At 43.4% G+C, this 17,097-nt stretch overlaps 1 protein-coding gene and 1 long non-coding RNA gene across 3 annotated transcripts; both read left to right on the plus strand.

Annotated features, from left to right (window-relative positions):
• The first annotated feature begins 6,624 nt into the window (after window positions 1-6,624).
• LOC112983494 (uncharacterized) lies at window positions 6,625-9,812 on the plus strand. The gene is made up of 3 exons (XR_010392760.1): window positions 6,625-7,786; window positions 8,102-8,288; window positions 8,693-9,812. It is a non-coding gene; the product is annotated as an uncharacterized LOC112983494 (long non-coding RNA).
• A 1,547-nt stretch (window positions 9,813-11,359) lies between these two features.
• Window positions 11,360-14,474, plus strand: AURKAIP1 (aurora kinase A interacting protein 1). Of its 2 annotated transcripts, none has more exons than XM_026100667.2 (4): window positions 11,360-11,591; window positions 12,244-12,335; window positions 12,811-13,259; window positions 14,310-14,474. In XM_026100667.2, the coding sequence occupies exons 2-4, from the start codon at window positions 12,284-12,286 to the stop codon at window positions 14,415-14,417; spliced, it is 609 nt and encodes a 202-aa protein (XP_025956452.1). In that variant the 5' UTR covers window positions 11,360-11,591; window positions 12,244-12,283; the 3' UTR covers window positions 14,418-14,474. The 2 variants fall into 2 exon arrangements, with proteins under 2 accessions (XP_025956452.1, XP_025956451.1); XM_026100666.2 differs by having other exon boundaries at window positions 11,361-11,612.
• The last annotated feature ends 2,623 nt before the right edge of the window (window positions 14,475-17,097 follow it).

Here is a 17,097-nt window from a genome sequence, read left to right on the forward strand (position 1 = left end):
CCTCAGTATCCCAGAAAGGGGTCCCTACCTGCTAATGAGGAAGTGTGGTGGCTGTGAAATCAAATAAAAGTTGAAAGCAATAGAGTTCATTGGAATGAGCTCGGTTATACTTTTTCCATGTAACTTTGTATTTTCAGATTCAAAACCTAGATGAAGTTCTTCTGGTACTCTTGCTGAAGTTGCTGAACATCTGTGCTTTGAAAATGGGGGATAGTATTTCATTTCAGTCACTGGATAGTAAAAGGAATAGCTGGGAATAATTAGGGCTTAGGAACTGTTTTGAAAAGGAAAACTTCTTAGTAAACACTGAAACTAAGTGTATCCAACTGGTCTTGTTGGTGCTGAGGTCTCAGCAGGTAGCTGTATATAACCATTCCCACTAAACTCTCCACTCAGTAGTCAGCTGTGCTAGTTCTGTACTTTCCAATGGCCCTCAGTGATTTAAAAGTCAACATGCACCTCTGGAAGAACATGAAGCTTAAGCAGGTGCTAGCTATCAGCTAGGTCAAGATCTGAGGAACTTGCGGTTAGTTACAAACACATTAAAATCACATGTGCTTATTCATCTTCCAGTGACATGCTGAAGTTTTTCAGTATTTTTTTCCCTCTAAAAGCCATGTGAACAAACATCAAGACTGTGGTTAATGTGTCTAAAAATTACACTTAGCCCTTCTGAACTAACTTTGACTGCATAGTTTTGGAGTTGAATGTAGATCAGTACATGGTTTTCTGTATGTTCTGTTTAAAGGCGGGTTTTATCTATTTCAGCGGTTGCAAATGGCTGATTCCATAAAATGCTAGTTATACCACTCAGTGATTGAAGTAGTATGTCCTTGCTAGGAAAGGGCCTGGTAGCATGAACACATGTATCACTATTGCTCCAAGCCAGTTTTGGTCCTGTGGCAGTGTTTCTTTTCTGTAAAACAAAGCAGTGGTTTGCAGATGCACTGGCCTCTTTTTGTAAGTGGTGAAATGGCATTACAGAGACACCTCTTCTGTCTGGTAATGAACAGGTAAGCTGTCTGTCTTACTGCATAAGCCAACATAAACTGTCTTGGAATTAAGCCCAGTTGCTTAGATCTCAGTTAGAATTTGCAATGTAAAAGGTTCAGTTGAGCTCCAGCTGGTGACTGAGAATCTTCATGTTAGAGTTGCTTGATGTTTTCCATCTCCATCACAGTAAAGAGCTGTGGACAACATTTGTCTCATATGTACAGCTGTGTAACTTGGGTATCTACCTCCCATTGCTCAGAAAAATGCTTTGCTAATGGGAGAGAACCTTGCTTGTCCAGGGGAATCTTGTCACTAACCCTGTGCTATATGACTGTTCCCTGCCCCTATTTTCCCACCTATAAGGGTGGGGTACTATTCTGCTTTTTTTTTTTTTTTTTCCTAGGAAAAAACCTTGGAGACAAAACTTCCTTTGACTTCAGTGGGATTTGATGCATTGTTTTCTTTTAGCACAACAGCTAGTGGAAGAAAAATACTCAAAATAGCTCAATAAAGAGGTGCTGCTACTGCCAAGAGCTAGATCAGAGGAGGGACACAGTAAGAAGTCGGGTAAGAATTCAGGCAAATAGCAATGAAAAGTAGTTAGCGTTATGTATTTAACATGCCGTCACTGATACTCGGGCTTGATTGCAAGTGCATCGCCAAGCATGATGGAATATCCCTAATGGTTGTCTCTAATGCCTTGTGTCTGCAATGTTGTGCTATAAGCACATCAATCCTCATTTTTGACCTGTTGTGCTGTGTAAGGGGTTTCATAGGCTTACCAGTGCTTCTGTACTGAACAAAAACACATGAACACAGAGGCTGGCAAGCTGAGTACTGCCACTGTGGACTTAACTCACACGCACAAAATTCCAGCCCTGCCTGGAAGCACTGACACTTGCATGTGTTCACTGCAAGGACAGAATAAAGTACAAACAGAGGTCAACTAAGCAATCTTATGCCTGACAGGGATTTTTTTGAAAATTCTCTGAAACAAAGAAAATGCCATTGGTAATGCACAAGAATTGTTCCAAATTTACTATGGCACGCATGGAAGGGAGGTAATTGATTAAACTGTTTGGAAAAGAAGAGAATATCTGGAATGGGCTTTGTTTGGAAGAAAGGAGAAAAACATTGGAATCTGTATATGGGGTAACTTTACTACTGACTTGTCACATCTGATCTGTGCATAAAGATGAATTTTTCCTATAAGCTTTAGAGAACAGTTGAATCTAATTCTATGGATCCACTTTAAACAACGGGTGCTGTATCCACACTTTTTCACATGTCAAAAAAAAAATCAGTTGACTGTTTTCATGCTCTGAAACCCCTTGACGTTAGCCAGAGCTGCTGATTTGTGTGTGTGTGTGAGCAAGCACTTGCAGTTAATGCATGGCTGAATATGTATTTGTTCCAAATTGCCATGCATGAAACTGAACTCTTATCTGTAAGAGTGAGCTAAGCTTCAATGAGTGACTACAACCCAACACTGTCAGGGTAATTAGTCTATTTTCAAAGCCACCAAACCTTGAGTGAATAGGGAGTGCCTGAATTTCCCTCATTTCTGGGAAGCCGACATGACAAGAGAGGGATGTCAACTGCCAAAATTTGGATGTTGCTTTGAGAATTGTGTGCTTTGCTCAGCAAGAGCCTGGGACTCTACTTGAATGCTCTGTTGAAAGAAGAGAGCAGGCTGGGAACTCTTCGGTGTATAGAGACTTGGTACTTCAGAAATAAACATCACAGCTGTGCCTTTCTACACAAAGATAACAAAAACACCCAGCTCAGGTGATATGCTTGAGTCTCTAACAATGGGAGTCTTGGCACCAGGCACAACTGACCATCTCAGATCTTGGATCCAGTTTGGCAATGTTGCTTGAGAGTGGTATGGTAAGGAAAGGCTAAGCCTTCAGTGATATTCATTCATTCTCTCTCTCTTTTCTTTTTTTGAGTCTCCAGTCAATCGTGAAAACCTATAGAGTATAGATTACTGCACTCCAGAGACTGGTACTGCAGATTTGTCTTACTGTATATGAAAGGGATTTTGTCCCTTCAAGACCTGTTCCCCATGCAGACTGGGCTGTAAAGTTAAGTGACTTTTTGTTTCCATGCTAACCTGAGCTATCAGTGCCTGCCTTTTCTCTTGACAGTGATTCAAGCTGTTGGATTTTGTTTCCTTACACTTCATCTTGTGGTAAATGATTTTATTAAAAATTCTGCTCAGTATGAGCACACTGTCCCTCACTTTCTCTCCTGGATTAGAGGGTGAACTTGGAGACCAACGACTTAGTTCTTTTAAATTCTTCTCTGATCTGGCTTGGTAGAGTAGCATTTCCCTGTTGCAGAGTGCAGGGAGGGGAAAGATGGTGGGGAAAGGATGAATGAAAAGCCTTTTAAAAATCCTCTCAGTTTTGAAAGAAAAACTGGCTAAATATGCTTAGCTACTGGCAAATCCAGTGCACATCATGAGGGCAATAGTCAGCAGTGATTTCATAGCGGCTGAGAGTTGTCCAGAGAATCTCTCAGCAGAGCGTATGCTGTCACACAGACAACTGTGTATCTCAGAGTCCTCCAACAAGTTGACAGATTAAAGCCTGTGAGGTCCTGGCTTTAGAAAAAGATGCTGGAGCAGAGTCTGACTTTGCTTTTCCTCTGCTTACTACAGCAAGCAGCATATCTCCTGTAACTTGTTGACCCTGGGATGATGCCAAACAGCTGCAAGCTTTTGCATGTGAGTCTGTGATGGCAGAAGTTGTAATAACTTGTGGTCTTGTGCTAAATACCTCCTAGGTGGTGGCCCTCACAGAATATTTGCCTAACAAATAGGCTTTGGATCACATGATAACATGCAGCAGGCCTGTGGGTGGCTCTAGATAATCCTGCCCCTGACATGTACCATGTGGGACTCCTTCAGCCTGGCTTTGATTTTGGTGTCCTTTCACTTGGGCTGCTCCAGCACAGCGAGTGGAAGCAGCTACAAATGTCTTGCAAAATAATCCTGATGTCCCGTCTTTGCACTCCAAATGGACAAAACCACAGTGTAGTTATTGTGAGGTGGTCTCTATGGGCTCATGGACCCATCTGTAACTTTTCTTTCCCTATCTTACTCTTTCTTCCCCTACCCTGCCTCCCCCACCCCCAAAAGGGACAAAACTCTGATCCAAAGTCCAAGACACCTAATGATGGTGTAGTTCTTGTAGCTCCCCTCTGAGTTGCTGAGGTATGGATGAAGTGGCTGTCTGGGGAAGCAAAGTAGCTGAAGGGATTGAAATGGCCATGATGTGAACCTGTTCACAGTGCTCTGTGCTCTGCTTGGCTCTGCTAGGCTGTGCTGAAAGACTGAATGTGGGAGCTCATGACAGGAGCACTTCTTGTTCCTCCTGCCCTCCCCTAGCTGAAGTGTGTTCTCAGGTGGACAAGAACGCATTCAGTTTCTCACTACTCAGAGTCCTCTACTGGGTGCTGGAGGGCTTCCAGGGCTTAATATGCTGTTTCTCTTCCTCTGAAGTTGGAGACAGGGTTACTAACAGTGCTGTGTCTGTTCCCTTGTCAGAGACAGAGCTCTTGCTGAAATGCTTCTGCACACTGTCTTGGTCAGTCTTTTTCTTTGCTACGTATTTTAGCAATGCGGTCTGCTATCAGGAAGAGCCGCTGATCAATCCCCAGAGCAGTGCTCTAGCAAGATAGATCTGCTAAAGCAGGCAAAGTGGGCATTTTTGAAGGAACAGCACTGAAGTCTGGCTCTTCCTGAGTCAGAGGACTGTGGATTTGGTAGTCTGCAGCAGCTTGGTGTAAATTCTTACATAATCAAGCAATAAATTGCCTGTACACTGTGATACTCAGTAGCCTGTCTTAGAGGGATGCAGGCAAATATGAGGCATCTTTTGCTTTTTCCTGAGTGCAAGGAGGAGGATGCAAAAGGATACCTAAGTACCTCTTGCCTGAGAAAGCTGCCTGCATGCTACTTAAGGTTGGGTTGATAGCTTCCAACTGGCCTAGAATGGTCAAGCCCTTTCCAAGAGTTGTAACTGGAGAGAATAAGGCTTTCATAAAGAACACAAAGTAAATCTTGCCAAATGACAAAGACAACATAACAATCCTGGGTGAAATCTAGCAATAAAGATTCTATGTACTGATGAATCTGTACCTGGAGCTTGAAGTGCCAGAGGATATTGTTTAAATGGGAGTTGGCTGACTCTTTGTTAACTGTAACTAAAATCAGTAAGCAGGAAACAATAGATATTAATCACACTTTACATTTCTACTTGCAGTCTGTAAGAGTTGACTCTCATGGGTCACTATTCAGATATCAAACACTTTTAGAGTTACTACACTAAATACAGTACTGGGTGTTTTGTGCTGTGTTTTTTTCAATAGCATATCAGAGTATACTAACTGTAAATGACTTATCCTAGAAGGTTGGTTGTACCTACTGTCTTTGAACAAAACTGCTTACAACTGGGCTGCACTGGCTCTGTTAGCCTGTGCTCTGAGATCCTGGCTTCCAAGCAGTTTAACCTACTTCACCTACATGCAGCAGCTCTGTGCAAGCATGTTGGCATGGGCAAAGAAAGCAGAAGTCCGCTGCAAAAAATGTTGCATACAACTTTGCTTTTGGCAAAGGCATTTGGCAGATGACCATAGTGAGCTTTGCGGAAGCTTATGCCCTCAGTGGGGAGTCAATAATCTGTCTCTGTATACATTGTAAGAATGTGCTTGGAATCCTCTGGATTTGGAAGGTTTTTGATCTCTTAAATCAAAACTGCTGAGTGGAGGAGAGGAAGCATACATGACTGGTGACTTGAAATGGCTATTTCTGATTCTGCTGTCATTAATTAGTCATGGCCCTCTGGTCCACACCTCACTTCTAGTCATAGCTGGGAAAAGAATGGATTTTCCTGCAGTTTTTAGGTTGCCCAGTTGGGTTTTTCAGCTCATGTTTGTATTAGGTGGAATAACACCCTCTGTACCTGCTTAAGACCAAAGCTGTCTAAGTTAGCTTTATACCTGGAAGCTGCTTCTGAGAAACTCAGACCTCTGAAGTGGGAGTCACAGGTTAACTAAGCACTTAACTAAGTGAAAAACTATTGAGTTTCAAACCTCATCTCCATGCAGTAGTTGTAATGGCCATGCTGTTTATGCTTTGGCAAGTACATAATGCTACAGTGTTTGGAGTTATTTGCACATATAAGTGCATGGGTTATTTGGCAGAATATGAAGTTCTTACAATAAAGTAGCAATATACTTCTTCAAGTACTTGCTCAAGCTTTTGTTACAGGTGCATATGACAGCTCAGTTCAAGAGGATCTTTGTTATGGAGATCAATAGAACTTGTCAGTTCTTAGTTCACATGTGTTACCTATGAGCATAAAATACACCTTAATCACTCCTTCAGAAGCCCCTGAATTGCTGTCACTATACAAAACATCTCTGGCCTTCTATCAAAGGAGGATTATCCCATTCCTTACAGTTAGCAACTTGTTTCTGTCAGATAGTGAAGCAATCTGAGCATAAGTAAATGGACCTTTAGAAGCCAGAGCACTCCTGGAGTTTATTACGGAGCAAGTGATGCTGTCAAACTGAAGTCCAGGGGACAGCCCAAAGCCACATAGCTATTGCAGGCCTTGGCTTGTGGCAGAACTATTTCAAGCCTGGGTACCAATAAGCCAGACAACGTGCCCTGGGCCTTTACACTGTTGAAACTTGTCCCATGCAGCACTATCTAAGGGAAGTTATGTCTTTCAGTCTTGTGCTTGTGAGTTGTTTCTTTTTCCCTCTCATCTATAGTCTTAAATGCAATTGTAGATTGTCCTCAGTGGGAGAACAAATTCTCTAAACAAGCCTGGAGAGAATCCTGTAGAATATGAAGTGAGATAAAAGAACTATTGCATTATAGCTTAACAGAGGACATGGAGTCCCTAAATGTCTCCAAGTGCTTCCCACTTGGCTGCATGGCACAGAAACCTAAGTATTCCAGCTGTGCCAATAAATCCAATTTGAGCACACCTTGTCCAGCAGCAATACCAGCATAGCACTAAAGTTCTCCAAGAACATTAGCTGCTCTTCTCTACTAAGAGGAACAAGATGACTGAAATATAACTATCTAGCAGAGAGAACATGGTTGTCTTGGGCAGTTGCTGTGTATCTAACCAATTTCCTCTGTGTTTTAACTTGAATTTCAAGAATTGAAGCTAATGAGAGTGCTGGGAGGCAGAATTTCAACATGCAAATCACTAGGAAACTCTTCCTGCAAATAGTGTTTCCAAATAGCTTTTTTTAAAGCAATCCTGTTGGCCTAAACTGATCACTACTAGTAGCTGAACTTCTAGACAATTATGTTTCTCTTGCAGAAGATGGGAACTACTGGCTTGGAATGCACTCTGCTTCAAGGTTCAGCAGACCTTGTACTCAACTGCAGAACCTGGAATGGTAGTCACTTGATCAAAGACCTTTGGTTAGACTGCAAACACCCTCTAGATGTATGCACTCAAAACTAACCCTGTAATCTAGCATTCTGGTATCTTTACTGAGCAGCTGAAGAGTCTAGTTTCTTGGAGGGGTTGATCTTGCTCTTGGGAAAGCTACTCAGCAGGGTGGGAAAACAAAGTAGTGCCCCTTCCTGTGGTCCAATTATGAAAATAAATGGCAGTTACAGTCCCGGAGGTGCAAATCCCAAGCTGTTTTATGTGATGGCTATAAATACACACAGAAAAGAAAGCACACGTAATTTCTTCTTCCTAGGAACTCCAGCAGCTTAGCAAGCAATACAGCAATATCAGACTGCTTCAGCTGGGTGAGTAAAAAGGCTTAAACAGAAGTTCTACCAAGCCAAGTGAATGCATCTTAAGATGCTGGTCTCTTGGCTGATCAGTAGCTGTGCATGGCTTCCAGCAGCTGAAAAAGATCTGTAACTTCACCTTTATCTGATGATAACACTAGAGAAACAACCTACCTAAAGTCTTCTGCACGTTGTCTCCATCTCTGTGTGCTGACTAAATGTCCCTATTTAGACTAATGCCTTAGCTTTGTTTTAGCAAGTGTATGTTTAGTGACAGATGGCATTTGAACCACACAGTTCACTGTGGCTGTTTTTACCTTCTTCATGCAGATGAGGTCTGTGAAACAGTATCAAGAAAGTAGTCGAGGAAGTGAAAGAAATTGTGGGAGACAAAGGGTCGAACTGCCTCATTAACAAGGCTGGCATCAACGTGCTCACTTCCTTGGAAGAAGTCACAGCAGAGACAGTGCTCACCATTTATGAAATGAATACAGTTGCCCAGCTGATGGTCACTAAGGTAAGAATTGGGAGAAATGTGCTTAATCTATGGTACTGTGCCACTAGTGAGCTGGACATGTAACCCTAGAGTCTTTGTGGCCTCGGAACTGCACGGATGCAGACCTGATATCAAACTGCACTGGTTTTCTACCAACGATTCCTCTCTTTATTTAAATTCACCTGGTGTGAGGTCAGTTTAGTGGACAGGTTGGGTTGGAAGGCAGAGAGACTGAAGATCTTTCCTACCAACAGCTGACTGTTATAGAGAGGTTTCCTAGAACCTTGCCTTGAGAACCATGATCACTTTGTTCTGGTTGCAGAGTTGTATTGCAACTCTGCATAGAGCAGAACTTGAGTCTAGCTTGTCTTGAATGGGCCAAGATAAACGCTGACTGAATTAAAATGAACCCTTGCTTTTTACAGGCTTTTCTACCACTTCTGAGGAAGGCAGCCCAGCTGAGCATGGGGATGAGTTGCCACAGAGCTGCTGTTATCAATATGTCCTCACTTGCTACCTCCATGCAACTGGTCCAGGCAAATTAGATGCTCCTCAAGGGCTACCCATACAGTATTGCAAAGGCTTGTGGGTTTCCTGAGGCAGCGTTCACCGGATGGGGGTGGACCTGTGGGTTAAAGACCATCCTGAGCTTAAGAAGATGGGGTGAGGTATGCAGAACCCCTCTGGATAGGCTGATGCAGGAGCTGTTCTTGTTCTTAATGTGGGTGGAAGTGGGGTCAGTGAAAGCTGTACCTCTGGAGCAAGGCTGCCAACCTCTTACCATGAGGCTTGCAAGTGCTCTGTCATGCCTCTGATTTAGACCCACTTCAGAGGGACTCGGCATTCAGAGAAGAACTGATGACATGAAGTATGTGTCCTTTTAGCTGTGCTGCTCTCCAGCCTAAGCAAAATAGCCGACATGAAACTCAACAAAAGGTATGCTGGTCTCTACATGGTAATGCTAGTCAGTGAGAGGTGCAGTTTAGTTTTGGCACATCCAGAGACTGAGTTGGTATAAATAGACAAGAGTAGGCATACAGTTTCTCCTACAGCACCTACTCATAAGCTATTAATACTAGTGTTTTCCCTGTTCAGAATAATGATGGGTCTCTCCTGGAACCATCTCAACTAGAGTTTAAAAACTGTATGTTAGATCCAGGGGCTGGTTCCTCTTCACTTACAAAACCAAAGTGGGCCTCTCTTTCTCTACAGAAGTTATTGATCTGACCTCAGAGTTAGGCCAGTATAGGGTGTCAGATTTCAGTATGCTGGAGACACTTCTCTGGAAAAGGTCCTTTAGTTTGTGTTTGCAGGTAGAGGCAGAGATCAAGAGCAACTCTTGTACAATATAGTCTTATAGGCTAAGTGAGCCAAGGCTGAAATTGCCCTGCCCTAAATTAAATGAATTTGGCACTTCTGTAAACTCCTCAGCAGGCTCGCTGAGTGTCCCCAGGTTGGCTGCACAAGACACTTCCTTTGTTCCTAGCAGGTGACTAACACCCTGGTATGGGGGTGGGAATGCGGTTCTGTACATAAACTTCTGAAGTGTCTTCAATAAAGTCTTGTTTAAACAAAGTGTCTGTTTACTGAACTGCTTGAGCTAATTTCTGTCTGTAGCTTTCTTTCCCTGACTAGAGAGCTGTACCGCTACCTTTCTGGGAGCAACTCTAGACATTGCTGTCTTCTTCAGACTAGATGGGTTTAATATGGTGGGTCTGCCTGAAAATGAGACCGACCTTTGCTGTGTTCTGAAATACTGATCACCGCTGGTGAAAGATCCCTGTGCTCTGGCTGAGGTAGGGATGAAAGCAAAATGTTCTTTGAAATATGGGATTGGCTCGAACATGGATTCCTCAGGTCAGCTGATGAGGCACTTCCATGCTGTGGCAAGATGGTGGGTTCCTGTACCAAGTAAGGAAAGACAAACAGCAGCAAGGTTGGTGGGAGAGGCAGGTGTGGTCGTTCCTGGACAGCAGCCACTGTGAGACTTGCCCGCTGATGCATCTGAGGGTGCGTAAGGGAAAAGTGCCTAACTACCTTCTGCAATCCCTGAATTGACAGGGATGTGAAATTTTATTGTAACAACAGTTTGTTACATTACATTGCTGTGTTCTGACATTTTTAGCTATGTGCTGCTGTGACTGAACAGATGAAAAAAGTTGAGCTTTTTCTATCTGCTGAGAGCCATTGACTTTCCATCCTGAAGTGCAACTATAGCAGCAGTACAAATCTGCTAGGTTGAAATATTTGATATTTAGTTTGAATCAAACAGATGCTGGGTGGAGAAAGGGAACTGGTGTACCTGCTGCAGTCAGCCGAGATGAGTGCCAAAGGACACAAGCCCTACTCCACAGTACAGCTGTGTGAGAGCAGGAGAGAAGTAGTAGCTGAGGGGAACACATGACCTATTTGCAAAAGCCTTTGCTCAGATGTATGAGAATTGTTTCCTCCCCTAGACAGTCCAGCTCAAAACTAAGTCCAAACCTGGAGCCCTGTGCTTCCCCGGCCCCTCTATTGCAAGGAAATGCAATGCCCTGTTTGCTAACAGACTCAGCAGGGTGCAGGGCCTGGAGAGTTTGCTGCCCAACTGACTCAGAGGAGGGTGAGGGCAGTCAGCTCATGGCTGGCCTGGCCTGCAGTGCCGCTATGCTCCAATGTGTTCAGAGCCTGCTTTGTAGCCCAGGCTGTCAATACAGACGCTCTTTCTGAGCAAGGGGAGTGCTACCTGCAAGTAGCTTTATCTCACAGCTGTTTACCTATGTCAGTCTAAATTACCACCTGCAGGAACAAAGTGTCTTCCAAAAGCCATCCTCTTCCAGCCCTTCAGGAGAGGGGAAAAATCTGATCTGGGCCACAAGTGCTTGAAAAGAGAGGAGATTCGGATAGCATCTCCTCAGGTACTGTCTCCCTGCCTTAGCTCCTGTGATCTGTGCTTTTCTGCTTGGAAAGAGGCAGACAAACTGCAAGGGCTGAGGAGCAAAGGGGACAGTCTGGTTCACCCCAGAGCCTGGAAGAAGCGGAGGAGATTGGGAGCTGGCTGCTGAACCGGGGCGGGGGGGCTCCTTCCCCTGAACGGCTGGTGGCGCTGCTCCTTGCCGCGCCTCCTACCGTCTCTGCAGCCGCGGGCCCCGGGCGGCCCTGGCGCCAGCAAGGAAGCTGGCGGCTGCCGCAGGGAGCCGGGCCCGCGGCGGCGTCCCCGGCCCGCGGCGCCGCGGAGCCCCGGCGGCCTCGTCGCGACAGGGCCGGCGGGCGCCGGCTGGGGCCGCTGTGCTGACGGCGCGCGGAGTCTCGGGAGCGGCGGCGGCCGGAAGCTCGGAGGAAGAGGTGGGCGGACGGGTAGGGATGGTGAGTGATGGCGGAGGCCGGCGGGGCTGGAGCCGGGGCCGGGGCCGGGGCCGGGGCCGGGGCCGGGGCCTGTGCCCTGCGCCCTGCGCCCTGCGAGGGGCGGGGGTGCTGTCAGGATCCCCAGTCGCTTCCAGTATGCGTTGGCCTTCGAGGTGGAGGGAGCTGTGGGGGCTTCATTGGCTGGGCTGGGGAGAGGGCGGCCGTCCGCCATCACAGCGCGGGGCTGTGAGCCGGTTCTTGTCAGTCACGTCCCTGCGTTAAGCCGTGCTGCTCTTTCTGATGACCTGAGGTAGCAGATGGCTTTTGGGACACTCCAGTTCCTGCTGTGGAAACAGCGTGTTACTACAGGGCTGGGCAGAAATATGCAAGTGGGACTTGGGCCTGAAGTTGCCTTATTTTTAAACTCGAAGCAGTGGAAACTATTAATCATCTGTGAAGCAGCTATGGGGCTGTAAGTACTTGTGGGCCAGCCCCCTACAGCAGAATACAGCCGTGTGTTGGTCAAACAAGAAGGATGTTTAGAGCATCTCAGCCCATCTGTTTGGGGTTTTGAGTTAAATTTAGAGGATTCTTTTTGAATTGTCAGAAGTAGCATGTTTGCTACATAGAATAAATGTGCTTATTTTAACAGTCACTACTGAATCTAGAAGAGTGAAGAAGGTGAAAAAAATATGTTAGTATCACAACTGACTTCCCAGTTAGCGAAGGCTTCACGAATTGCAGGTAAATAGATACTGAGCAACCTACTTTTCTGTTTTTTTCTGGGATAATTAAGCTCCCAGAAGTTCCTTTTCTATCAAGCAATGCAAGAGTGGTCAAGTTGTTGATTCAGTCTTGGGATGTTACTAAGTCTCTCGTCTTGTCTGTTGTTATTGTGTAGCTCTGTTTTAACTTCCGTTAAACTTATGAGGAGGTTCCTTGGCAGCAGAAGGGTTTAATACAGAGAACTGTTTGCAGTCTTTTCAAATTGCACTTTCCTTACACTTCTTATACAGTAAAATTTTCAATAACATAATTCTAGCAGATAGACTTATGGTAATGTAAGTAGAAAAGACTTACTTGATTTTATGGAGAGAAAACGATTGCTTGTAAGCAGCTTCCTTTATTAGATTATCTTGGTTCTAGAGCGGGGCAGTGCTTATGTTAAGATAATGTTTGAAAATTCTGCCTCTTAAATGAAACTCTTTTCTTCTCAAAGGACACCTTTTGCCAAGGTCAGTCTCTTCCATTCTTTGCTCTCATTCTACATCTGCGAAGTATAGCACTCAGCCATCTAATAAGAATGGAGCCCAACCTCAGCGGTGGTATGCGCTGGACCCTGAACTGGAAGAGATGCTGGTCCCCAGAAAACTATCCATCAGCCCTTTAGAAAGCTGGTTGACAGTTAGATACTCCCTTCCTAAAGCGGAAGTCATCAGTGTTCATGGAAAAGAAGGCTATGAACCTGTCCAGCGATATGACTGTCCAACATCTGATGTGGAAGCTGATGTGGAGGAAGGGGAAGGAACACTTGGCAACAGGCTTGAATGTAAGAATGTTTTGAAGATCCGCAGGAGGAAGATGAACCGACACAAGTTCAAAAAACTGCTGAAGCGAAGAAAGTTTGTACGGAGGAGGATAAAGGAAGGTCGCAAGAAGAAACGTCAGGTAAGCTTGCATTAAAGAGAACAACGTAAGTGTACCTGCTTCACAAACTGGCTTCTGTTTCCTTTAGGTATGGGAGGAAAATTTTGGGTAGAATTGATTTAGGGGAAAACAACAGCAGCTCTGAGAGCCTTGGTGAATTCAGAGGTACTTTTTTTTTTTTTCTGTTTTTATGATTTGTTTGACCTGGATATCTTCAGAAATCATAATTTAGAATATTTCTGTGATTGTAAACAGATATGTGCGACAGTGGCTGTGCACGATTTTTCTTGCATAACAGTTAACTTGTAAAGATAGTGGCTAATAGAAAAGAATTTTTCGTGTCTCTGTGTGTGTGTGTGTGTGTGTGTGTGTGTGTGTGTAAATCATTAATTCATCAGCTTCCAATATATCTGGGAGGTTGGTTTAGTCTTAATTTCCTGCCTGTCTTGTCAGCATCCTGAAGTGGTTCCACGGAGCCACTGCAAAGAGAGAATATCCTATTTTCTTCTTCCATCTAGAAACCTTTTACATTTTTTAATAGAGGGGGAAGGACAAGACATGGGCCTTCTTTCAAATCATTATAGATGTTTTTAGTGACTATTCAGCACTGCCTTTCAATAGTCTGTTAGGTCTGCCATGCTATAGTTTTTTGTTTATTTCCTGTTAATTTTTCCCCATACTTAGACATCTCTAAATGTCTAAGTACTAAATGTACTCTACATTTAAAGGCTAAATGTACTTCCACTTCTTCAAATTTGTGGGCAGCAGGGTTGAACACATTATGGTGAGGAATCCTCTTAGTTTTCTTATGGTTTTATTATCTATGTTCTCCGTTTTCCTAATACAGGATTCTTAAACAATACTCTCAAGTTCCTCATGTGTTTCGCATGTATATTCTGCAGTAGGGCTAACTGCATTTAGACAGATAGAACAAGCTGCCTAGATAAAAACATTTGTTTCCTTTATGTAGATTATACTTAGCTTCTCCTTAGGCTACTTGGGCGGTGACTGAGTGATTGAATATTGCTTCTAAGCTATGTTACCTTTCCCCCCCCCCCGCTTCTGTTTCAGATCAAGTTTGAGAAAGATTTGGAGCGCATCTGGAAAAGAGCTGGTTTGAAAAATCCTCCTGCAGGATGGCAAACACCCAAGATATTTTTGAAAAGTTCAAAGCGATAAGAATGCTTGTAATGAATTTTGACCTATAATTTTAATTAAAAAATATTTAAGAAAGCAGATTTCTTTTAACCTTTTTCTGAATGTGATGAGATTAGCAGGAGGTCACTTTACATCTTGGTAAGCAGTTTTCCAAGGGCAAACCTGACATGGATGTGCTTTTCCTCCCCAAAAAATGGTTTGAGCCACTGTGCAGTGACTTGACGCTGCTGTGTGCAGTCTTGTGCTGCTGCTACCGACTGTGCTTTGGAGCAGAGATATCTTTTAGACTGTAGCTGAATTTCTGAAGTTGCTATTTAAGATGAGACTGGACTGTGTATGATAAAAACAACTGGCTGTGGGAGATGAAATGAAAGAACTTTTCTGATTGTTAGTGTAACTATATAAAACACCAGCAATTTGAAAGGTTATGTTTAAAATGACAACATTCTTTCACAGTCTTACTATAGAAGGCCTGCTATTTAATAACAGTTACAGTGAAATAGGCATTGGGTCAGAATTGCATTAAATATTTCTGCAAAAGAGCTTTCGTTTTCACTTGCTTGAAGTGTCAGTGTGCAGGTGGCTTAAAGGCATTGTATGAGCAGCCTTAAAAGGCAAATTTATTTTTTCTGCTCTGCTTGCACTGAGAAAATTTGTTTGAGCTTACTATTCACTGACAGCAAAAACTGCTTTTTGCCTGAGATGACCCTCTTGTAATCTGTTGTTTTTCCATGGTAGAAGAGAATAATGAAAGCTACGAAAAACAGGGATATTTATTTCAAACCCTGACAGTGGACTTGATATCTGAGTTCTGTTTTGGGTCCTGCTTTGATTTTCTATTTGAGGCAGTTAACTTCCCTTCTATGTGCTTTAGTTCCTGTTTGTATCTCAGCAGATAGATGTGGGGTGGACAGACATCTAAGAGAAAAGAGGAGGGGAAAAAAAAAGAGATTTCTTAGGTTCATTCTGCAGCCTATAGGGGAGCTAAGCTGAAAGTATGTTCCTTTTATCTACTAGGAGCAGAATGCTTGACTAAACTGAAAAGGAAGGGAAAAAAAAGGAAAGCAAGCCGTGGAACTCATTGCTACAAGCTACAGTTTCATCTAGCTGCAGGAAGGACAGGTGACTCCTGGCATATAATATAGTGAACTTTTCTGAGGTTCTGTGTATTGCTCTCTGATGTAACTAGCAGAAGCCTGTATAAAGCAAGCGTTTTTGGACAATGGGCGTAGTAGCTTAGTCCATCCTTCTGTAGGAATCTGTGCAACCAGAAAACATCTACTGCTCTGTCGGTAGATGGCAGTAAAGTCACAGCCTCTGAAACTCCTTAGCAACAGCTGCAGAAGCTCTCTGGATCTTTCTGAAGCTATTTTAGAGAAAAGGTACACCCAGCTTTAAAAATCGATTAATCTAGCCAGAGAACTGTTGGCAGCATGAGAACTGTGTTGGAATCCTGTAGAAACATGTGACTAGCACATTTTCGTAGTTTTTTTTCCAGACCATATATTAATAGTAGATAATTTTTGATCAGATAATTAAAAAGACTTTTCTTCCTCTTCATGCTTTCCAAAGGTGCAGTTGCTTTTAACCAAGACCAATAGGACTCTTTCTTTCAGCCTATTCTCAGGATTTGAATGAAGAAGATGATCTCTAGCCCTGTGCCTTAAAAGCTTACCAAACAAGAGAAGATGGAGTGTTGATTCTGGCTGACAGGTGTGTGTTAGATATGCAGAGTGCACCTAGGTATTTCTAATCTGTCAGTACACCTTTTCTGCACGAGCATGCATAGATGAAAGGCTGGGGCCTGAGACAATTAGCATCTTTGGAGTAAGGTCCCTGTCTTTTTCCCCCAATCACATTTGTTCCCAAGAGCCTTTATCCCAGCAGTGTTGTGCTCTCTCATGCGTACTACTCCTCTTACTGGCTGTTAGTCCAAACTTATCATTCTTCTGTATAGGGAAGAATACTAATCAGTTTGCACATTTCAAGAGCATTTCTGGCCGTTGAAGTGTTGGGATGCCTTAATAACTACACTGAGCAAAAGATTTTACAAAAGATAGCAGTAGCATGCCCTATTTCATTTAATGGTGATGTACCTCTGCATTTTTATATGTTCTTGCCAACCGGAAAAAGTCAAAGTCCCGGAGTTTTTGCCTTAATCTGAGAAGTACTGGTCTATCATTCAAATTTTCAGTGTAACAAAAGTGACCTTGGATAGCTGCAATTGATTCCAATTTTGAGGTTTATTCCTCCTTTATTTTCTTTTCGTTTTGCTTAGTAGCATCACTTGCATCTTTGTTCTTTGTTTCTCATGTTCCACTGCAAGTTAACCCTTGTTATGTCACAACCATTTTGTTATATTAGGGTATCTCTGGTGAACTGCAAGTCTTTGCTATGTAAACTATCTTATTAAATGGTATGCTCTCTAAATAGTAATCCAGCCCTCTAAATGGTAATCTGGCAAATGTAGTCACTATTTTTACGTCTGTTAGACATAATTACACATCCATCTATGGAAGTCTGGAAGTATAGTGTAATTTACAAAGGAATTTGTAAACTAGCCCTAGGAAGTTACTATAAAATTACATTCCAGTGACCAGTCTTAGTCATCTCAATGCCATATTCCTTTTTGCTGAAGTATCTCAAAGCATGTCTGAGGATTTATATTTTCTTTCTGTGGTAGATACTGCAGAGACTCTTT

The sequence above is a fragment of the Dromaius novaehollandiae genome, chromosome 24, assembly GCF_036370855.1.
Source record: "Dromaius novaehollandiae isolate bDroNov1 chromosome 24, bDroNov1.hap1, whole genome shotgun sequence".
NCBI lineage: Eukaryota > Metazoa > Chordata > Aves > Casuariiformes > Dromaiidae > Dromaius > Dromaius novaehollandiae.

Coding starts and splice junctions, on each gene's coding strand:
- AURKAIP1 (XM_026100667.2), top strand. CDS start 12,284: ATGTTAGTATCACAACTGACTTCCCAGTTAGCGAAGGCTTCACGAATT. Junction 12,336..12,810: donor GAAGGCTTCACGAATTGCAG/GTAAATAGATAC, acceptor TTCTTCTCAAAG/GACACCTTTTGCCAAGGTCA. Junction 13,260..14,309: donor GTCGCAAGAAGAAACGTCAG/GTAAGCTTGCAT, acceptor CTTCTGTTTCAG/ATCAAGTTTGAGAAAGATTT.